Source organism: Danio rerio, chromosome 8 (genome assembly GCF_052040795.2).
Source record: "Danio rerio strain M-AB ecotype USA chromosome 8, GRCz13ab, whole genome shotgun sequence".
NCBI classification, from domain to species: Eukaryota; Metazoa; Chordata; class Actinopteri; order Cypriniformes; family Danionidae; genus Danio; species Danio rerio.
In genome coordinates this window covers 19,752,501-19,776,960 of record NC_141028.1, presented here as the reverse complement: position 1 = coordinate 19,776,960, position 24,460 = coordinate 19,752,501, and the positions used below count along the sequence as shown (strand labels likewise).

At 34.9% G+C, this 24,460-nt stretch overlaps 1 protein-coding gene and 2 long non-coding RNA genes across 12 annotated transcripts in view; all 3 read right to left on the bottom strand.

Moving 5' to 3' along the window:
- The window catches only part of LOC147842616 (uncharacterized), a 1,013,036-nt gene that overhangs the window by 660,780 nt on the left and 327,796 nt on the right, over positions 1 to 24,460 (bottom strand). The gene's annotated exons all lie outside the window — the stretch shown is intronic.
- slc44a5b (solute carrier family 44 member 5b) overlaps positions 1 to 24,460 on the bottom strand; it is an 80,827-nt gene that overhangs the window by 39,981 nt on the left and 16,386 nt on the right. For 5 of the 10 annotated variants that reach the window (XM_087263451.1, XM_087263449.1, XM_087263452.1 and 2 more), the window contains exon 2: positions 9,865 to 9,913. In XM_087263451.1, coding sequence (XP_087119577.1) covers positions 9,865 to 9,913 — 49 coding nt within the window. Of the gene's footprint in view, positions 1 to 9,864; positions 9,914 to 10,303; positions 10,469 to 24,460 lie in introns of those variants that run through there. The other 5 variants (XM_087263450.1, XM_087263448.1, XM_087263453.1 and 2 more) reach the window with 2 other exon arrangements.
- On the bottom strand, positions 1,121 to 3,897 carry LOC137490310 (uncharacterized). Its single transcript, XR_015497769.1, has 6 exons — positions 3,838 to 3,897; positions 3,407 to 3,519; positions 2,321 to 2,447; positions 2,061 to 2,146; positions 1,716 to 1,758; positions 1,121 to 1,607 (listed from the first exon to the last, which is right to left on the bottom strand). It is a non-coding gene; the product is annotated as an uncharacterized LOC137490310 (long non-coding RNA).

The following is a 24,460-nucleotide window of genomic DNA, read 5'->3' as shown; positions in this document are numbered from 1 at the left end:
TAGCAACTATAACTAAATACCATTCAACTGACCCACTGTTAGGACTGCGTTGTTTTGTGTTTGATTTGATTCCAGATTGGGGGCGTGCCTTCAGTGCACCTGATGCTGGTCAGCGCCCTTATTTAAACCCCGGCAGAGAGTTTGTCGGGGCCGCTGTACATTCACTTGGCAGTTGGCCAGAGCCGCGCTCCTATTTGGCCTTTATGCTTTCTTTCGCATCCATACACTATCACTGACAACATTTACCGCATCCATTCATTTGCATTTCACACTGATTGAACATACTGATACTGATATTTTGGAGTATATAATTTAAATTGAGCTAAATAAATATTCTTTTTGATTATACTTCTCCTTGTCGTCTCCCTCATTATGTTACATCCTTGAGCCAGGTGTAACATATGGAAAATAATTTTTGGATTGCAAACTTAACACCTAATGTCGCTAGTTAACAATGCAGCATTTTTTTTCAACACATCCCATAATTTCTAAAATAACACATTTTTGTTATGTTGGTTTATGGTAAAAGTACAGGAATTAATACATTTACTAAGAAAATCAGAAAAACGTGAAGTGTAAGACCTAATTATTTTTTTTAAATATTCAAAGTAAGACATTTTTAACACTAAATCATCTTTATTTTTTGATGTATGTCATAAAAGTATTTCAGATTCTCATTTAACAAGCTTTCTTCTTCTTATTTTTTTTTCAATAAAATAATGAAGTGTGGTATGCAGCATTATATTTGTTAGATTTTTTTGTAAACCAACAATGCTGTGTGTGTAAAAAATTATTTAAAACAGACATTCTTTAAATGACTTAAACAGTCATTATTTAAAACATTAAAAACATGGTCAACCACACAGCAAAATATGGGGACCCAAAACAACTCTATGGGTGTTAATTTCAACACTTTGAAAGTGTCTCATGGGGTCCACTCAAAACAGACTTAAATCAACACTTTCAAAAGGGTTGGCACATTGACACCGAAGTAAGGGTTAATTTTAACTCAGGGCAGAGTTAAAAAATGTAACTATATTTAACACCGCCTGGTGTAATATATTATTTTATTCAACTCTCTTGAGTGTAAATATGGTAAAAAGGTCAAATAGACTGTAAATTACAAAATAAAAACATTTTATTTGAAAACATTCACAACTTCAACAATTCATTCAATTTTTAAAATGCAACAATGTCAAATTTGCTTTAAATGTTTTATTAGTAAAGACAGTATCAACAAAATATGATGTCCAAACTTGATGTTTCATCAGAGCAATTTGAAAGTTCAATATATCGTCACTCATAGTTTTCTTCTGAAATTACATTTTAAACAACTTGGCGTGCAAATCTTTCACTTCTGGTGTTTCCTTGGTCCTCCATATCAAACACAGCAGTTTAAATGAAGGTATAAATGCTGTAAACTTGTGTGAAAACAAACTGGAGCTAGGAAATCTCATCAAGCATGTCCTGTGAAAGATGTGCTTCCCAGCCACAGGATGACCTTTTTATCCATGACGATGTACAGTAGTAGCTGCTGATCGCTCGTCTGGTGGTTCCTGATGCACAGATATACTGTAGGGTGATGCTCATCTAAGAACTCTTCAAGACTCCAGCATGATTAAGAAAAATGTTTGAAAACAAATTGCAATCAAATTCTATGATATATTTAAAATAACATTTAAAGTAAATAAAACATTCAAGAAATCTAAACTCACCTTTTGAAAATCCACATGATGATCCACAACTTGACTCTCCCAGCTGGTTGAGGTGACAGGATATGGAAAAGTAGAAAAAACACATACATCACTGTTGGATCTCCAAAAACAATTAGGTTAACCACTATGACTAGAACTGGAAAACAGGCAGCTGTCTGTCCACAATCCTGAATTTAACACACTTGGAGCAAAATTTAGAGGAGCTTAAAATCTTTTATATCATTTAGTGATGCTGACTTCCCCAAAATATTGGCCACAGTGTAAAAAATATTCATAAACTTACAGTTTTCTGTAAGCGTGTGCGTGTGTGTGTGTGTTTGTGTGTGTGTGTGCGTGTTTCTTTACCAGATTCAACTTGTTAGGCCCTTTCAGGTCCAGTATTGACGCCACCTTTCCTGGAGTCTAGCAGATGTTTCAGGTCCAAATATAATCTAAAATATTAGGATAAGCAGAAGAGAAAAAGTGCAAAGCAGAGCAAAACATTATTTAAGTAACAGTTCACCCACAATACAAAACTTATCACCTTCATGTCATTTGTTATTCTCTAATGCTCTAATACCCTCTCAGCTTATTGTAAAACAAATACAGAACTTTATACAACATACCTTCATTATTATCACCACATATGACCAAGAAGGTGTGCTTGGTCATTTCACCAACTCTGGAAATACACCATCCGTCTCTAATCAGCCACCGTCACAGGGTCTTGTGTTATTGTACAGAGAACTGTGGCTGTTAAAAAACAACAACACATTAGTATCTAACACATATGCATAACCTTCAGATAAAAAAGAGAGATGAACATCACAAAGTATGCCTCAAACATTTTCACATATCTTTTGATTCAGATGTTGATTATTGATAATAAATCTACAAATCAAACTGTATCATCATTAGGCTGCTCAAATATGAATCAGTTGATTAATTTACAGACAGGTGGCTGTTTACAACGCACTAATAAAACGGAAATGTTGTGTACAGTACATGCTAAGTTTAGCCTAGTTTTAAGCACAATATCATGCGGGAGAAAAAGCTTGACTAAGATGTTCCTGACAACAGAAATAGCCTAACTTACTAACGTCAGACATCCCGAGTTGGGAAAAGTCATTTTCGGGGGATACAGAGTTGATTTGCGGGAGGTAGCGGGAGAGATGAGTACCTAAAGAGCAATGGGATGAGTTGCGCGCGACGTACCTGAAGAGCGGTGGGGGTGACTTGCGCGCGACGTACCTGAAGAACTGGGAGGGATGCGGTGGAGAGGGGCGTGCAAAGTGTTTAATGACCGGGCGGGAGACGCGCGATATCCGGGAGATGATCATTCATTTGCGGGCATCTACTTGGGCATCTGGGAGTCTCTGTGCATTTGCGGGATAACGTTAACGTTAGTCCCGCAACTTCCGGGAGACTTCTGTAACGTTAAATGTCTGATAAAGTGCAAACGCGGTCATTTAAAGACATTAATGTTAACATTCCGACTTTAATGGTTGTCAACACTTAATATAATTTAAGCGTACGTTATCACACGAGTCTAAGTTATGGACTAACGTTAACGGTATATGGACGGCCACGAATGAACCAGTTTAAAAGGGCCGCGGTGTTTAAAATAACCAAATTAACGTACACGAATAACAAACAATCATTTGTTTCAGTCAGAAAGCCTTTTACAAGTAAGCATATGTTCATTTACTCACCAGATATGTTTTAGAAACTCTCCAGAGCTTATGGAAACCGTCCTGTGTTGCCGTTAGCATCCGGGCAGAGTAGGCTAACGTTAGGCGGCTCCGGGGATTCCCTCGCTAGTTTGCTTGGAATTAAAGGAGAAGTGTCGATTTTATTTTACAGATGGGTAACAACGCACAAAATGGCATTAAGCGTGACAGAAATGTGTTGAACATGTACATTTGATGTTTTTATGCACTATGTATGCGTGAGCATATAAAAACATTCTTGAAAAGAAGTCAATAGTAATGCAGTTAAGCTAGATACACAAACGACCATGAATGAACCGCAGAAGTTTAAAATTGTAACTCCATTCTAAAGTTATTAACTTAACAACATGTTTACAACTGTATTTCCTTAAAGAAAGTCAGTAAAATACCAACATTTAGGTAGTTTGACTCACCAGTTGCTGTTCTAAACCTCAGATGGAAAATGGCATCTGGAAAATTCTTCAGTGACTGGGGCTGCATGAATTCCCGGATGTTGGAAATAACACCACCAAGTGTTGAAAAGATAACTCCTTGATTTCGCACTGAATAAAAACAATTCTAACTCTTATTATATTCATTTATCAAAATCTAACTCTTTAACGTCAACACTTTACTCTCAAATGCTTCAACACCGAGAATTTAACTCTGGTGAATTTGCTGTGCATTTGGTAGATCGGGCAGTTAGGAACGTGCTCAACACTGGTCATTTATATTTTTGCATCTCATTGAAAATAAGTTTGCATTACAGTTTCTTTATTTAAATTTTCTCGTAATTGATAGTTTTAATTAGTTTTCTTTATAAATGCATAAATATTGCTGTTGTTTAATTTAAAGGTGTTGCTATACCAATACTGATAAAAATCTCAAATTTATCAAACAAAATACTCATTGCTATCATTTTATATAGAATAGTAACTATAAAGATATTGATCAGTGTTTTTAAATATACAAATATATACAGTTGTAGGCAAACTTGTTATCCCTCCTCTGAAATTTTGAATACTTTTAAAAAGGTTGTCCAAGTGCTGTTTAACAGAGAGAAGATTTTTAAACATAATAGTTTCAATAATTCATTGCTAATGACTAATTTATTTTGTCTCTGCCGTGATGATAGTACTTAATATTTTGCTAGTTAATTTACAAGATACTAATATTCACCTTAAAAGTGCAATTTAAAGGCTTCACTAAATTATTTACGTTACTTGGGCAAGTTAAGTTAATTAGGAAAGTTATTGTTGGACAACACTGGTTTGTCGTAGCCATAAAAAAATCTTATGCATGCTAATAATATTGACCTTAAAAATCTTTTTTTATGTGAAAGTGCTTCTATTCCGGCCATACTAAAAGAAGTAAGACTTTCTCCAAAATAAAAAAAGAAATAGGGCTGCACGACAATGGAAAAACTGAAGATTGCGATATTTCAATTGTCTGCTATTTTGCACAAGATAACTTAATAATTTTAAATTGATTGGGATGATTTTGTAGGAGAGTGGATAAAATACAATAAACAAATTACACGAAGAGATAAATAGAGCAAATACAAATGAAGAAGTCTAACAGTATACAGTTTCAGAAATAAAATAATGAAATGTACAATAAAGCTGTATATTCTTTATTGAGTAATTAAATAATTAATCTGTTAAAGCTCCAATAGTAATAATTCCTTGTGCTCAAATGCTTTAAACTTGCTTAAAACGGTACCACAGGCCTTTAAAAACACAAGAAATTTATCAATTTTCATTTTATTATGGTTAAACTGAAATGACTCCAAAATTCTCATGTTTAATTACAATCCTGACGTCACATTGAACATCCTGCGATGTGACTATTGCGTATTAACACATTGCGATACTGATGCTCAGAAAAATATATATTGTGCAGCCCTAATAGAAAATACTGTGAAAACTTACTTTGTTTTTCAACATTCATTCATTCATTTTTCTTCAGCACTAAGGGTGTAACTATGCCATTCATTCATTCATCCCATTCATTCATTTTTCTTCAGCACTAAGGGTATAACTATGCCATTCATTCATTCATTCATTCATTCATTCATTCATTCATCCCATTCATTCATTCATTCATTTATTCATTCATTCATTTTTCTTCAGCACTAAGGGTGTAACTATGCCATTCATTCATTCATTCATTCATTCATTCATTCATTCATTCATTCATTCATCCCATTCATTCATTCATTCATTCATTTTTCTTCAGCACTAAGGGTGTAACTATGCCATTCATTCATTCATTCATTCAATCATTCATCCCATTCATTCATATATTCATTCATTTTTCTTCAGCACTAAGGGTGTAACTATGCCATTCATTCATTCATTCATTCATTCATCCCATTCATTCATTCATTTTTCTTTAGCACTAAGGGTGTAACTATGCCATTCATTCATTCATTCATTCATTTTTCTTCAGCACTAAGGGTGTAACTATGCCATTCATTCATTCATTCATTCATTCATTCATTCATCCCATTCATTCATTCATTCATTCATTCATTCATTCATTCATTCATTCATTCATTCATTTTTCTTCAGCACCAAGGGTGTAACTATGCCATTCATTCATTCATTCATTCATCCCATTCATTCATTCATTCATTTTTCTTCAGCACTAAGGGTGTAACTATGCCATTCATTCATTCATCCCATTCATTAATTCATTCATCCCATTCATTCATTCACCCCATTCATTCATTCATTCATCCCATTCATTCATTCATTTTTCTTTAGCACTAAGGGTGTAACTATGCCATTCATTCATTCATTCATTCATTCATTCATTTTTCTTCAGCACTAAGGGTGTAACTATGCCATTCATTCATTCATTCATCCCATTCATTCATTCATTTATTCATTCATTCATTCATTCATTCATTTTTCTTCAGCACTAAGGGTGTAACTATGCCATTCATTCATTCATTCATTTTTCTTCAGCACTAAGGGTGTAACTATGCCATTCATTCATTCATTCATTCATTAATTCATTCATTTATTCATCCATTTATTTTCCTTCAGCACTAAGGGTGTAACTATGCATGTATTCATCCCGATCCATCACATATGTTTATATATAAAAATATGCAAAAAAAAATTCAGGGGTAACTCTAACCTCACCTAACCCCTTACCGTTAATACAAAATCAGTAACCATTCTTTATTTACAGACAGATCCTCTTTGAATGCTGAAAAAAGATATGGAAAGAAACTTTTTTAATGCTCCACTACTTTATGGTGTTATTACTAAGCCACAACATGGTCAACAGTGACACACCTCAACACAGTAAACAGCAAAGTCCCACATGCTGCGCAAACCCGACTGAGCTTAAGCGTTTTACATAAGTCAACCCTAATTAGCAGTAGCCGGGTCTTACAAATATGCACTTAGCTCAGGAAAACCCCATTAGAAACACGCTGAGCTGCACACACTGACAGCCAATTTCTATTGAGAGCAATGGAAATACATTGAAAGCTGTGTCTTGTTGTCTAGTAATGGCAGAATAATCTCACAATCTGCTGAATCTATTAAGAGTGAATGTTAATGAGGCAAAAAGCAACCCTAGATTGATTTTTGGGCTCCGGTAGGGTGAACGCGGTGCTGTCCAACTAAACATTGATCCACCAGCAGCTCTGGATCAGAAACAGGCCAGCGGAGCGACAGGTCCATGAATGAAGTCAATATTTTTATCAATATCAGACACATGCTGAAATCAGGGACAGGGAAAAGGACAGTGATTTGAGAGTGTGTGCGTGTGTGTCTCTGACCTAGCTGGAATTTTGCTAAATATTGGCAGAAATTAGTTAATTATGACACCTTCTTTGAAAAGGTCTTAAAATTTAAACGGATAAACAAATAACGTACAACTACTTATAATAATAATGACAATAATATGAAGAGTTCAGATGCAAAATCCTCTAAACGCCATCTGAAATTCTCTTCTAATGTGTGTGTGTTCAGTAAATTCACTTTTATGGCAGAAAAATAGGTTTTTGCATTGCCTTTACAGTGAAACAAACAAAACATCAACATCAGTGAACCAAAATATCGGAGGCTGAGAATAACGATCATTTTAGAAGAAAATTTCAGATGGCACTTCTGTTTTGGAGGTTTTTGCATCTGAACTCTTTATTTGTTCATATAATTAATCTACTTGCATGTTTTAACCTGTTTATACACATACTAATACTTTTAATAACTAATTTCATTTGTCTTTGCCATGATGACGTTACACAATATTTTTTCTAGCTATTTTACAACAAACTAGTACTCAGCTTAAAGTGAATTTTAAAGACTATTAACTAGGTTATAAGGTTAAATAGGCAAGTTTGATAAATTGTTTTAAAAGATCGTTTAATTTATTTATCCTTTAATCATTCCGGGCCAACTAAAAGAAATTAGACATTTTCTAGAAGAAAATATATAATAGGAAACTGTGAATGGTTTATTTCTCTGTTAAAAATCAGAAAATATTTGAAAATTAATAAATATGTCATAGCTGGGCTAATATTTATATTTTTAAGTGCTCTGCAAAAATGTATCATGATTAATTACATCCAAGATAAAAGTTTTTTTTAAACATAATATATGTGCGAGTACTGTGTTTATTAATTATGCACATATTAGGCATATATTGGAGAAAATGTTTATATATATTTAGATATTACATATATGTTATATGGTACAAATTCTAGATTATTTTAAAATCTATTTAATCTATAGTTTTCTTTCTATGCATGTGTGTGTGTATCACATATACACAATAAATGTATATAAAACACACACATATATCATGGTAAAACAAACTTTTATTTTGTATACAAATATCAGTAAAATCAGAATTATTAAACCCCCTTAGAATTTTTTTTTCTTTTTTAAAATATTTCCCAAATGATGTTTAACAAAGCAGCGTAATTTTCACAGTATGTCTGAAAATATTTTCCTTCTTGGGAACGTTTTATGTGTTTTATTTCGGCTAGAATAAAAGTCGTTTTTACATTTTTAAAAAACATTTTAAGGTCAAAATTATTAGCCCCTTTAAGTTTTTTTTTCTTTTCGCTAGACTACAGAACAGACCATCGTAATACATTGACTTGCCTAATTACCGTAAGCAGCCTAGTTAACCTATTAACCTAGTTAAGGCTTTAAATGTCACTTTAAGCTGTATAGAAGTGTCTTAAAAAATATCTAGTCAAATATTATTTACTGTCATCATGATAAAGATAAAATAAATCAGTTATTAGAAATGAGTTATTAAAACTATTATGTTTAGAAGTGTGTTGAAAAAAATCTCTCCATTAAACAGAAATTAAGAAAAAATAAACAGGGGGGCTAAAAATTCAGGAAGACTAATAATTCTGACTGTAATTGCAGCTGTAACCAATTGCTATTGTTAAAATTAAAAGTCATCATTATTGGTGGAAGTGGGTAGACTACACCCATTTAATATGGAATTATCCTGTTATTAGAGCTTATTGGTCAAAAGTTGATACTTTTATGAGTCGTATGTTTGGACTTCAGCTACAGTTGGATCCATTGTCTTTGATTTCAGGTCTCTGGTTGGATATTTGCCTGACAAATACACCAATTGTTTATTTGACATTTTAGCCTTTGCTGCAAGGAAAAATATACTGATAAACTGGATTAGTGACACAATATTAGGTCACACTTTATTTTGATGGTCCGTTTGTTGAATTCAAGTTACATGCCAACTAATTCTCATTAGAATATAAGTATACCGTTAGGTTGGGGTTAGGGTTAGTGTAAGTTGACATGTACTTACAAAGTTTCTTATAGTCAGTATGAACAGATATTAAGCAGAGAGTCTACTAATACTCAAATGGACCATCAAAATAAAGTGTTACCCAATATTATTAGGGAAATTCCTTACCTGTGTGATGCATATGTCCACTGAAGCTTTTCATCAAGTTTGGACTCCTTACTTGTATTTTACTGCTGTTTCTTCAAGCTGTATTTTTACCTATAGTATTTCATAATTTAATTTATGTATTTTATTTTACTATTATTTTATCTTTATATTTTTTGTTTATTGGCTTATTATTATTGCTATTATTTATTTATTGTTGTTATTTTATTTATGAATATTTATTATAATTTTTCTTTAGCATTGCATTGTTAAAATGGGCATTGTCTGTTTGTTTGTTTCAATTTGTTTTGTGATCAATAGTATTAATAAAAAGATTCAATAAAAAATCATCATTATTATTATCATAATTTTTATTTTTATAAAATGTATTATTATTATTTTTATTAGCAGCTGTAGTTATAATAATAAAAAGAAGAATAAAAAACTAATAATATCTAAAACTATCAATAATAATAATAATATTAATAATAATAAGAAGAAGAAGAAGAAGAAGAAGAAGAAAAAGAACAAGAAACACCAAACAAAAGTAATATTTGCTCTACCTTTTATGAACAGGTCCTCTGAATGTGGGGTCAAATTTGTGTGGCTCCCCTGTAACAGAAGAACAAAGTATCAAGAATCCCATTTAAATGGTCAAAATCATGTTTGCTAAACTTCAAGCACCAAAATGCATTTAATCTCTTTGCTTCATTCTGATTAGGAATAGCTCAGCCATTTATAGACTATGACCAGGTCAAAGAACAAACAAGTGGCCAGATATCAGAATAAGCTTACACTGAAACAATGCAAAACAATCTTGTCACACCACCTTGTTTCGTGAAAACAAAGCCCTCGATCAACTACAGTCTACTAACAGCCCAGCGATGCTTTAAGAGTCACCTGAAACAAAGCCCTGGCAAACAAAAGCATGTACCTGCCACAGTTTGATCATACTGAGAAACAGCATTTCCCTTTGTCAAAGTATTTGCAGTAAGTTCCTACCCAATTCTCCTTTGTAGTATCCTCCTTTCGGTCGGGTCATGTTTGCTGATCTCTGAGCGAGAGACACAGTGTGTTTATATAATGTTGGTGTGTGCGCGTGTCACTTCCTATGAGGGCTGAGGCGGTATATTCTCGCCTTTCTCCGATCGGTTAATCATTACACACAAAGCCGAAAGGAGGTAGAGGAGAGATCGGGCTGGTGGGCGTTTGCGTCGCTTCCATCTGCCTCGCTCTCTCACCATCCACTCTGTACTCCTTCTTCACTCCTTATCCTCTTTCTCTCTCTCTCTCTCTCTCTCTCTGCTGCTCACAAAGGAAGCAGCACTGGTGTCTCGCGGCTCAGATTGGTAGCATCCACTGACACACCAAACACAATGAGACAACAGCACGGCAGCCACCTGCTCTGAGCTTCACACACACATATACACAGGCGCTCTGTAAAGTGCTGTTTGTACTAGGGCTGAACGGTATTGGAAAAATCTGATATTGAGCAATTGCATCTAAATGTCAACCTTGCCATGATAAAAAATAAATAAATAGTGAAACCCTTTCTTGGTTGTTTTGTGTAGGCTTGTAATTTACAGTACTGTGAAGATGCGCAAAAATGTCTCTGTCAATGTTTTTAAACAATTATATCTGATTTACCCAAGTCATACAATTTCTCATTTGTCACATCCATAACGGAGAGATGTCACATCCTTTAAGCTTTTTCCTCATAAATGCTAAAATCTGTTCAAAAATCTAATTCTTTTGATTAGCATGGATTCTTTAAAGAATTTCAATAAAGTATGTTGTACAATGTAAACTCGCAGAATTTTTTGGTCACATCCATAGCGCATGTTTATTTGCCTCATTTAAAATATAAGATTGATATTTTTCTGATACTGATAACTCTGTGGTTAGTTGTTTTGAAAAATATAAACAGATGTTTTAATGTAATGTGAACATACAGTCACCGGCCACATTATTAGGCACACTTTACTAGTACTGGGTTGGACCCCCCTTTGCCTTCAGAACTGCCTGAATCCTTTGTGGCATAGATTCAACAAGGTACTGGAAATATTCCTCCGAGATTTTGCTCCATGTTGACATGATAGCATCACGCAGTTGCTGCAGATTTGTTGGCAGCACATCTATGATGCGAATCTCCTGTTCCACCACATCCCAAAGGTGTTCTATTGGATTGAGTTCTGGTGACTGTGGAGGCCATTTGAGAACAGTAAACTTATTGTCTTGTTTAAGAAACCAGTCTGAGATGATTCACAATTTATGACATGATGCGTTATCCTGACCCTACCATTCGAATGTTGCAGCAGAAATTGGGACTCAGACCAGGCAAAGTATTTCCAATCTTCTATTGTCCAATTTATTTTGGTGAGCCTGTGCAAATTGTAGCCTCAGTTTCCAGTTCTTAGCTGGCAGGAGTGGCAGCCGGTGTGGTCTTCTGCTGCTGTAGCCCATACACCTCAATGTGGGAAGTGTTGTGCATTCAGAGATGCTCTTCTGCACACCTTGGTTGTAACGTGTAGTTATCAGAGTTACTGTTGCCTTTCTATCAGTTGGAACCAGTCTGGCCATTCTCCTCTGACCTCTGGCATCAACAGGGCACTTGCACCCACAGAACTGCCGCTCACTGGATATTTTCTCTTTTTTTTAACTATTCTCTGTAAACCCTAGAGATGGTTGTGTTGGACAATCCCAGTAGATTATCAGTTTCTGAAATACTCAGACCAGCCTGTCTGGCACCAACAACCATGCCACGTTTAAAGCCACTTAAATCACCTTTCTTCCCCATTCTGATGCTCAGTTTAAACTGCAGCAGTTCGTCTTGACTATGTCTATTGACCCTGTGCATTGAGCTGTCGCCATGAGATTGGTTGATGAGAAATTTGCATTAACAAGCAGGTGGACAGGTATATCTAATAAAATGGCCAGTGACGGTATACCTTCTATGTGAATTTATGATTTGAGTATATACTGGAATGTCACATCCATAATACTGAAATTGCTGCATAATTGCGATTTTTTTATTTTTGTTCGATAAATATTGTGATATGAATACAGTTTCACTAGATGACAGTTTTCTGGGGAGTCTAACCAGTATTTAGATACAGAGTTTAATAATCACAATGCAAAAAAAAATGCTTTTCTTACTTTGTCTCATTTCTTGTCCACATATTTAAAAATTCTTAGATCAATTAAAATATTTGCTTTGAAATGTAGATATTTGGACTAGAAACCCGACAAAAATTATAAGCAAGATTTTTTTGTTGTTGAATAAATTGTATGGAGTCTTACCAGTCTAACCAGTATTCAGGTACAGAAATTGAATAATCACAATGCAAAAAAATGACTTCCTTTATCTCATTTTTAGCCCAAATATCTAAAAATTCTTAGATCAATTAAAATATTGTTTCGCTTTCACCTTCAGAAGGAAAAAGTCAAAATAAATAAATATTTTTTTTCCTTCAAACAAGCTAAATTATCTGCCATTGGGGTAAGTAAACTAATCTTAGATAGTTGGCCTAGAAGAAAAAAAATTATAAAAAAAAAAAAATTCTACAAGTTACTGGAAATATTCCTCAGAGATTTTGCTCCAAATTGACCGCATAGCATCACACAGTTGCAGTAGATTTGTTTTGATAACATGCCATGTCATAAATCGGGAATCATCTCAGACTGGTTTCTTGAACATGACAATGAGTTCACTGTACTAAAATGGCCTCCACAATCACCAGATCTCAATCCAATAGAGCACCGTTGCGAAGTGGTGGAACAGGAGATCCGCATCATGGATGTGCAGCAGCTGTGTGATGCTATAAAAAATTTCTGAGGAATATTTTTAGTACCTTATTACATCTATGCAACGAAGGATTACGCCAGTTTTAAGGCAAAAAGGGGTCCAAGCCAGTACTAGTAATGTGTAGCTAATAAAGTGGACGGTGAGTGTAAGTTGTTAATGCTTCCAGATTTAAAAGGAGTACCCCACAATGACTGAAGCCACAAAAATTAGAGGGTCCATTAAACTAATCATTAAAGGTGGCTGAAAATTCCGTACATCTCTAATATCAACATATTTTTAGATTCCCATTGTTGCACATTTCTGCTTTGTTATTGGCTCTTAAATCAATATGGAGTAAAAAGTCCAGAGATTATCATTGTTATTGACACAAATTGTGATTTGATATAATATTGTTTATCAGCCCGGCCCTAGCCCAAATATTTTTAACTTTCTTAAAATTCTCACAGTCACAGGCCTTGAAAACACAAACTTTCACTATGGTTCAACTTAGCAGTGACTTTAAAAATCACATGTGTTCTGTAGCTCCTGGTCAACTATCAGTCCGACTCAACATTGCAGATCTTGCTATGCGACTATTGTGGATGCACACATTACGATATCGATGCTGTAGCGACATATTTTGCAGCCCTTGGCAAACATACCAGCACTTAAGAATTAAAATCCTGGCATTTAAATGTGATGCAATTCAATTAATAGATAAAATCCTTCAATTTAAAAGAGTGTCTAAAGCAGGTTTTGACTACACAAAGACTAAACGCAAGTCTGCTATAGGATCTATGCCAGGAGAACCGAGTAAACTGAATGGATGGACGTCAGCAGTCACATACTGATGGTGATGGAGGCCTAGACAGCCCATGTTGGCAGATCAGACAGTGATGCCATCCTGGAAGAAGGACAAAAAAAGCAGCTCTGACTGGTTTAAACTGGTGTTCAGCTGATTTTGGATGTCACAAGATGTCCAAAACTGATCACACAGACCAAGCTGGATTAATCAGTTTTTGATGATACATCAAAACGCATCTTTAGGATGCCATCATATTATCTGTGATGCCATATTTTATCATCTGAAGAAGAAAAAAATATGCTGGTCATCTTTAAACAAGACCAGCTAATACCAAAAAAAAAATCTATTTTTTATGAGGACATTATTTTTAAATTATAGAATCAGCAGGGGGGAAAGATTAAAGGGGTCGTTTACCCAAATACTTTAATTCTGCCATCATTTACTCACATTTCACTTGTTTAAAATCTGTTTCTTTCTTCTCTTAAACACAAACAGACTATGGAAGTTTATGCCAGTAGCCAGCATTCTTTAAAATATCTTCTTTTTTGTTTAACTTAGCAGAAATTGCAGGCTTAAGCAGTCTTTGATGTCATACCGCATCTTCACAATACCATCATGTCATGTCTGATGCTATTTTAATGATGGCATCAGTAGATTAAGGCTGACCAAAGATGATGATGATGATGATGCTGATGAACAGTCAGACCAGCAGTTTTGATCTTACTGTGTATTTTTATGATGCCATCATGTCATGGTACAATTTCATTTTCAATTAAGGGATCGTCAAAAATCAAAAAGGCTTAGCTGGGTTGACTTAAGCTAATCTTAGATGAAAAGTTATCAAACCCACCTTAAAACCAGCCAAATACCACCCAGACTAGAATGCGAGAATCAGAACAGCAAATCAGCTCATGTTGGATTGGTTTCAGTACGTGACAATGCAGGTTTATGATGGCATCGTGGTGTCATGTGCTGCTATTTCAACAATGTCGTAAGTGATAAAGCAATTTTAGCTAATTTCAATGGAGATTCAACTGATCTTAGAAGGGACCAAGGCGAAAAGCAAAACTCAAATATCTTCTAAAATAACCCAGGCCACTTCATCTTTATCTCTATAGCGCTTTTACAATGTAGATTGTGTCAAAGCAGCTTCACATAAGATTATATTAAGTTGACACTGTGTCAGTCCAGATTTCAGAGTTGAAGTTTAGTTTGGTTTAGTTCAGTGTGGTTTAATTTTCACTGCTGAAAGTCCAAACACTGAAGAGCAAATCCATCGATGCACAGCTCCACAAGTCCCGAACCATGCAAGCCAGTGGCGACTTGCATATACTATAAATCAGTGTTTCTCAACAATGCTCCTGGAGGACCAACAGCTCTGCTCATTGTCCCTGTCTCCTTAACTAAACACACCTGATTCAGATCATCAGCTCATTAGCAGAGACTGAGATCTATAATGGGTGTGACAGATGAAGGAGATATCTAAAACTTGCAGTGTTGGCGGTCCTCCAGGAACGTGGTTGAGAAACCGTTAAAAATAACACACTATAAAGCTATTTCTATAAGCTATTGACTATTTTCACACTATCAATACTTCTGAGTAAAAAGTTAAACTTTCTTCTTTATTTAAAAAAGCTGACTAATTCAGTATACAAACATCTAATATTTCACCTATGAATACACTACCTGACAAAAGTCATGTCGTCTATCCAAGTTTTAGGTACAGCAAATAGTAACTTGACTTCTAGTTGATCATTTGGTATCAGAAGTGGCTTATGTGAAAGGCAAAGATTTCTAGATTACGCTTGATTTGCCAAAATAAAATATGATCATGCCTTGATTTTTATTGATTTAATTAGGACAGTAAGGTCTGACTTTGCTGAGACAAAATTCTTGTCACTTAAAAGAAATAATGTTCAGTATAGAATATAAAGTCATGCTGCAGCGGAAAAATAATAAATATTGTGTATGACTCCCATGAGCTTGGAGGACTGCATCCATACATCTCTGCAATGACTCAAATAACTTATTAATAAAGTCATCTGGAATGGCAAAGAAAGTGTTCTTGCAGTACTTCCAGAGTTCATTAAGATTCTTCAGTGCCTCCTCCTTTATCTTACCCCAGACATGGTCAATAATATTCATGTCCGGTTGACTGGGCTGGTCAATTCTGGAGCACCTTGACCTTCTTTGCATTCAGGAACTTTGATGTGAAGGTAGAAGTATTAGAAGGATCCTGCTGAAGTATTTGCCCTTTCCTGTGGTGTGTAATGTAATGGGCAGCACAATAGTCTTGATACCTCAGGCTGTTGATATTATCATCCACTCTTCAGATCTCTCGATTTCTTGCCCCATACTGTATGTAACCCCAAACCATGATTTTTCCTTCAACAAACTTGACTGATTTCGTCGGCGCCAATGTTGTAGTGGTTAGTGCGTTGACACATGCACTCCGGTGCTCACGGCAACCTACAGTAAGTTCGATTCCCATCTTGCGGTCCTATGGCGATCCTTCCCCTCTCTCTGCTTTCCTGTCAATACTCTCTACTGTCCTAAAGGTGAAAAGCCCTAAAAATAATTATATTAAAAAAAAAAGAAAAAAAAACTTGACTGATTTCTGTGAGAACAGGTCCATGCGTGTTCCTATAGGTCTTCTGCAGTGTTTGTAATGATTGATATGCAGATCAACAGATGATTCATCGGAAAAATCTATTTTCTGCCACTTCCCAATTATCAGCTAGAAGTCAAGTTATTATTTGTTGCTCTTACAACTGGGATCCAGACAAGACTTTTGTCATTTAATGTAGTTTCTTGTGAACTTTCATGTTCAACAAATATCTATTCAAGGCTAAACGCCAGTCAAAAGCCAATACATCGAGTTTCTCATTTTGGAATTATATTTCCTAAATCAATCATCTAATTAAATATCCTATTCTAAAGCTTTTCACATTCATTATATGCTTTCATGAAAAGAAAAACTAAAACTTCAAAACATTTTCCTTATAGACATAAACGGGTAGCTATACTAACAAGATTTGTTCTTCTCATAATTGGGTGGGCCTTCAAGCTTACTGTAATCATTATCGCTAGACAAACATTTATGGGAGTTTCTGACTGGCTCAATTTAGCTGTCAAAATACCAGGCCTGTTACTGGATCTCTGAGAAACCACAGAAGCTCTCTCAAATTCACACAACAACCACCATTCACAAAAACATTCTGGACCTCTTGACCTCTGCAACAGTAAAGAAAAAAGTTCTGCGCACACAAGATCTTGGATGAGCTCCAAGCAGAGTCTTCACCGCACCTCCGTCTCTGTTAACATGAGGCCTGAATTACTGAGCTGTTAGCAATGTAAATTTAAGAAATGTTCACTATTTCCGACCACTAACTGCTAACAATAACAGGAGAGAATGGAAAGCATACGTACAAAGTACCAAAATGGTGTTCTCTTTCTCAGTTTATGATTCCTCAAGGGTTTTTTAAAAAATGAAGCGAACATAGAATTGTGAAATCTTTGCTATTAGTTTATTTTTTATTCTTTGATTAGAAATTTCAAGCAGGGTGTAATATCTTATAAGTAAAATATCCATGACTTCGGAGGTTTGGGTATCTTGTGATTCATGTTTTTATTTTTCCCACTTATTTAGATTAATTGCATTATGGGACCTTGACCTTGTTTAAAAAAAGTGACTTTTATCAACATTTTTAATAGTTTAAAGAGATAAATTGTCTGGATTGGTGTTGTGTATCATGGTAAAACAGCCTACATCTTACAGACTTATTTCTTTATCTGTTATTTCTTATACATTATATTACTTTTAACAATTAAAATGTCAAAAAAGTCACTTTGTTAAAGTGTAAAGTTGAACTTTCAACATCAAATGTGAAATTTCCTCCGAAAACCAAAGGGCACTCTCATATGGAAACTCCAAACACTCATAAAGAAGAAAACTAAGAAATCCCCATAACATTGAATTACAAACAGAAGATTTCACTGCATTCACTGATTTAACGTGACTAATAATCACTCAACTGTGGAATCATCTCACAGAAGAATATACTTCAAGCACTCAACTGAACTTACTAAGTGTGTTTGGAGTAGAAACATGTTATTTTGTGATATTAACAACGTTTACTACACAGAGCCTTAGTTTAAAGAGCTGTCATTACTCTCAGAACGAATTTCTCATTATCATTATAGATATATAAAAAAAAACATCTCTTCCACAATCACCTGAACACCCTCTTCTTCCCCCACCATGCCACACAACAACCTCAGAACATTATGCAATTCCGAGAGTGCCTCACACAGGTGAGTGGGCTAAACAAACCATATGTAGAAAACACATTCTTTCATCACTCTGAGGCTGACACTCGCAGCAGTTTTGCTCATTTGCACCAGACACTTTCTTAAAATCACTCCATATCTCTAAAAAAACATTGTGCATTTATCAAGTGTGCTTCACACAGGTGAGTGGGCTTGACAAACCACCTGTAGAAACATTCTTTTCTCTCAAAAAAACAAAACTCTAACACTAACGCTTCTTACTCTAAAGGCCCGTGCACACCGGGACGCTATTTGCTCACATTTTCAATTGACGTTTAACGCCCCGTGACTAAATAAAGGGCGTCAATGTGATCGTGCACACCAACACGCAAAACGCCAGGCGCAAAAGCGCTATTTGTTTATAAATGCCTCATGCTTGTTTTGACGCACTGCGTCATAACCTACTCCTCCAATCAGATTGCCACTTTTGTTCACGTGCACAGAGCTGCTAAAGGTACAGTAAACAGCACTTGGAAGCGCTCAAGCGCAAAATTGTCAATGTGATCGCACATTGAAGAAAATACCCAGAGGCGAAATGAATGTGGAGCTGCTTATTGCTCTGCTGAACAATAATTATTTCTTCATCGCAAGAGCTGGAGCTGCTACTTGAACCATCCATGCTTGTTTGAGTCACCGGTAACTTTAACAACATGCATGTGAACCTTTTCTCTCCCTTTTCTGTTTTATAAGCGGGGTGTCAGAAGCTTAAAGTTGTGTAGCACTATCTAAAGTCAAGGAGCAATTTTGCATACTCTTCTGCTTGACGTCAGTGAAAATCGCTTGGGTTTGAATACGGAAAAACGCCTCGTATAACACTGACTATAAACGCAAACAAAAAGCATCCCGGTGTGTACAAGCCTTAACACTTAATTCTAACCACTAATAGTTTCTTTGTATAATTAGAACTTCTTGTGTGTATTGCCTCTTCTTGATGAATTGCTGAATGCCTCCTCAAATGCAAGTGACTTTGGACAAAATGCTAAATAATTAAATGCAATAAACATTTATGATGATGTAACACGGCAAACTTACATGCATAACAATGAAAAACAAAACAACAAAAAGGATAAAGAGATAAAGACTATATGAGGAATGAAGAACCGATAAGGCTGTGCCAAACCAGCAGTGAACGAACAGGTCAGGACATCAGAAAAATCCCACTGAGATATTATGGAAAAACAATATCTGCATTGCTTGCCCTGTCATATACTTGTTTGTAGAGTGTCCCATTTGCCCTGAATGCCCCCTTTGCCACTTTGTGCTTTCAATATGCACCTCAACTGCTCTGTAAAATTTTTTTTTTCACATTACAAATACAAGGCATTCTGGAGTACAATGTACAACAACTAAACTTTTTATGCAATTGCAATGTAGTTTGCTCCTTAGCAGACCCACATTTTCCCTGTCCTATGATGAAAAGAGTGTGAATGAAGTTGACTGGGCTAACAGGTTGTCCCCTGAGACACATCTTACATCACTGCAGCTCCAGACAGAAGATCAACAGCTTAGCCTCACTTCTCCATCTCATTTATAATCTGCCAGACATTTAACAGACAGAGTGGTTTGTCAGTTTGCATGCCTTAATTGCATCAGCTGAACCGTGGCTAAAGAACAGCTGATGTCAATCCTACCCGTGCAGGTAAACTAAATTACTGATAGGCGAAACAGGCACATACTCTTCAGTGACACTAATTTCAACAGTGACACCTTCTTTAATTGCAAACATCTTTCCTGCCTAATTTAGCATTTTTAGTGATTAAGACTGACATGTAATGTAAACTTTAGTGTGTTACCTTTAGTTTTTTTAGTACTTTAGTAAACTAGTATCTGGTCATTCTAAAACTAATATGTCAGTTACCCTGAAACCAGTGGTGGAAAGAGTACTGAAAAATCATACTCAAGTAAAAGTACCATCACTTGACTAAAAATCTAGTGCAGTTAGAGTAAAAAGTAGACATTTCAAAAGTACTCAAAAATAGTATTAGTAGTAAGGAGTAAGGAGTATTACACTGTTAAAAACTGATGCGTTTACATGTAATATGTGGATGTGTGTAAACGTAACATTCTGTAGTGCATTTAGTTATTGCCCAGCAGGCACACAACGTCATAAGATTTAAGTTTTTGATGTCAAGTGACCAAAATACAACGTCTAGCCAGCGTCTAATGACAATGTTATTTTGATGCCCAATAATGATGTCAAATGACGTTGATTTTTGGTCAATTTTAGGTTGTTAGAAAGTAACCAAATCCAACGTCAAACCAACATCAAAAACCAAGATCATTTTGACATCAAATACAGACAATTATTCATCAGGTAGGGCAACCAAAATCCAACATCTGATAAATGTCAATAGTGGTAACGGCCACACAACTTCAAGCTGTTACATCATTAAACATTGATATTTGGTTGGTTTTAGGTTGGGCGTTGGACATTGACATGATGTTGGTTCTGATGTCAACCCGATTTTCCTTTCCAAGCAAAATGCAACGTCCCCATGACATTGGAGTACAATGTCAATCTGACGTCATGTTGAGGTCTTGTGCCTGCAGGGTATTTAAGGCCATTTCGGTCATATCCAGTAAACATCCGTCATCTTGTCATCAGTAACATGCATCTAAACAGTCTCTGGGTCAATGCGTGTAAAGATTTTGGACATCTTTTTGGACACTTTAAATACCTTTTGCTTTTTTTTCTAAAAACTGACAGAGTAAAGCAATAATAAGACCAACAGTCAAGATTTTTCACTAAGTCTATTTTAAAGAAATGCTTTCCTTCTGAAATTTCCTTGAGGAAAATAACAATTGTCCACTTATTAATATAATTTTAGCATATTCAAATGATTTAATTAGGTTTGTGTGGAATTCAAAACTTAAAATTTAAGAATTTCATAGTAACATAAGACGATACTGGAATACTGGATACTGTCATGAAACTGGAATGTCCAACTTCAATACGATACCTTGAAAAATATCAACATTCAATACCATTTTGATACCTTGGGGAACAAATTCCACAACATTAAAAGTATTCAAATGAAGTAAAAAGAAAAAAAAAACTAAACCATATAATGCTTATATCAGATACTGTACGTCAACAGTCCTCAAGTCTAAAAGCCAATAAAAAAAAGTAAATTAGCACAATCGTCTTATTTTCTGATTGCCATGAAGCATTACTAATAGCAACCATTTTAAAAATGGACAGAGAAACATAAAACTATTCATTTAAAGATGTTGGTTGTATCTATAGAAAAAATACATTTCAACTGTACTGTATTGCAAAATATGCAAATTCACACATATTTAAGCTATTTGAGAGAGTAGAGAGAGGTGGGTTTTCATTATTTACCGTGCTTCAGGGAAGCGAATAAATAAAAGAAAAAAAGAAAAAAATAACTAAACCATATAATGCTTATATCAGGTATGTCCGCAGTCCTCAAGTCCAAAAAGGCAATAAATTAAATAAATAAATAAATAAATAAAGTAGCGCAATCTCATCTTATTTTCTGGTTAAAACAAAATTTTTTAAATCTTATTATTGTTATTATTAATTATTCATCTCCCTGCTGTTGAGGAGAGAGTGTGAGAGAGCAAAGTCAGTATCGATACTAACCAAAGGCAAGATTGTATAAATTTTAAATATTTCTGTATCTATATTTATCAATATTTTATGGTTAACACTAACATAGACTATTTTACACACAGTAAAGTTATAAACATGATTTCACAATATTATTTTTATAGGTATTTTAAAAATGCAGCCCAATAGATAGCTTTCAGAACCATTAAAAGAACAAAAACATCAGTAGCATAAACAAATGTAAAATAAAAACTTACATTTTTGTGGTTTCCTCATGTTATTTGGAAAATTGTTTCAAGACAAGCCCTGCTGAGATTCAGTCAAAATCCTGTATAGTGAGATCCTCTTTTTTCCCCAAAATGTTCACTCTGACAAGAGATTTATTCTGATTTCCCATCTCTCCCGCTTATTTAGTGCAGGGATAATTGCATTTAAATGTACTGGAACAAAACATGAATGTTATTTTTCAAAAAGCACAAGCCAAATCTGTTCTAGTTATTGGCATCCAGTACTATCATTCCTTACTGCATCTGGACGTCTCATCTCCTTATACTCTATACCTCTTCCTCTCATCATTTTCTTCCATTAAGTGATTTTTCCATGCACACACATGAGTTTTCGCACACTGAGTGCAGTGTCTTACAGGCCTTGCTGTAAAACACAAGCCTCTTTCACCGTTTCTCCATAGGGAACAGCCTGGGACAGCGCACAGGTGCGGACAGCGTGGGTTTTGGTCCAATGGAAACTCTGTGTGGTTACTCTTTCCTCTTCCTATACTAGAACATGGAGTTCCCACCCCATGGCTTCAAGTCACAAACAAGTCCCTGACATATGCTGCATCTCAATCATGGCTTCAAATGAACCGGCTGGATCATTACAAATCAATTAAAGTAACCATAATAATAAAGTGGACAAAGGCGGTGCGACCAATCACTTTTGTAATTGCTGCAAGAACACATTAGCACGTTCATTTTTCAGCAGAATTGCTTCTGTTTTTCAATTTTAAAACTTTTTTTTAAGAATATTGATTAAAATATTGAATATTGATTAATACTTTTATTTAAAGTATGGAAACAAACTAAAATGTACAAGACTTTAATGAGGGAAATAACCTCATTGCCAAGAAGCATTACGAATAACACAATCATTTTAAAAATGGACAGAGAAACATAAAACTATACATTTAAAGATGTTGGTTGTATCTATAGAAAAAAAACATTTCAACTGTACTGTATTGCAAAATATGCAAATACACACATATTTAAGCTATTTGAGAGAGAGTAGAGAAAGATGGGTTTTCATTATTTACAGTGGTTCATGAGAGCGAACAAATAAAAGAAAAACAACAACAACAAAAAAATCAAGACCCACTCCATGTTATTCTCTCTTTAGAAAATCCATATCATTCCAATATACGTCAAAATCATTTTTAAAAAGCTATAAAATGAGCATACACAATTAATAAACATTGCTGGCCTGTTGAATGATAAATAGATCCAAACCATGATAAATGAGAAAAATTTGATGATGTTGCAATAGTATTCCTTAAAGGAGCGTTTAAACATCATTAAAACAGTGATTATTTTCATGCAGTCCGTATGCCTTCAGTCATAGAATCTGAATATTTTCAATAAATAAAATAAAACAGTGCTTTATAGTTTTCTGGGAGTTTAGAAGTATTCAGTAAGGATGTGACAAGATCTCGTATGACGAGATCTCACGAGATTTCTTGTGGAAGTAAAAAGATATCTCGGGAGTTGTGATGTTAAGATGGAGCGTTAGGGTGAATTTAGCACTAAAGTTTGGAGGCAGGATTTGATTTGAAGGGCAAATCAAGTGCTTTGCACACCCCTGGCAAGCCAGGCTGGGTTTGGGAGTTGGCCATCACTTGGTTGCTTGGGTAGGTGTCACGTAATCGTTTTTTTTTTTACCATAGTTCAGCGGCTACTGCGTCCACCAGAGGCTACAACTGCAGCCACACACATTAACCATGATGATTCATATCCATGTGATAGAATAGCACTTCAGATAGCACTTCATAACAAATGGAATTAAGACATGTGGAGTATTTCTATTTTAGTCGCATGATTGAAGTGCAGAGTAAAGACTGTAATCAAACTATATCATCGTGTAGGTTTTTTAGTTTCATTTTGACAGGATAAGCCATAGACACGGATGTTTGACACTATTCTCTGCACCTACTAAGTCAGTAAAAGACCACTATATATATATCATTATTGGCATCCAGTTCAGTAATTCCTTACTGCATATATATATATATTAGGGATGTGCGGAGCAGCCGGTATTTGTATTTGTATTTGTATTTGTTGAGGGGGAAAAGTATTTGTATTTGTATTTGTATTTGTATTTGTATTTGTATTCGAGTAAAATTCAAAATGGCGCAGAAATATATATTTTTTCTATTACACTTCTAATTTACGTTATAGTGAAAGTATTGTTTAATTATACCCATTATATAAATTATAGATATGCAATATTGGCTGTTGTTTTTGAACATGTGATAAGAAATGTCATTGAAAAGAAAATAACATAGAAGCCATTATCTCATCCATGGTTAAACCAACAACTAATAAAATACCATTGTGAATATTATGAACCCCACCACCACCGTTCTTGTTTAAGGACACTGAATAGACAGAATAA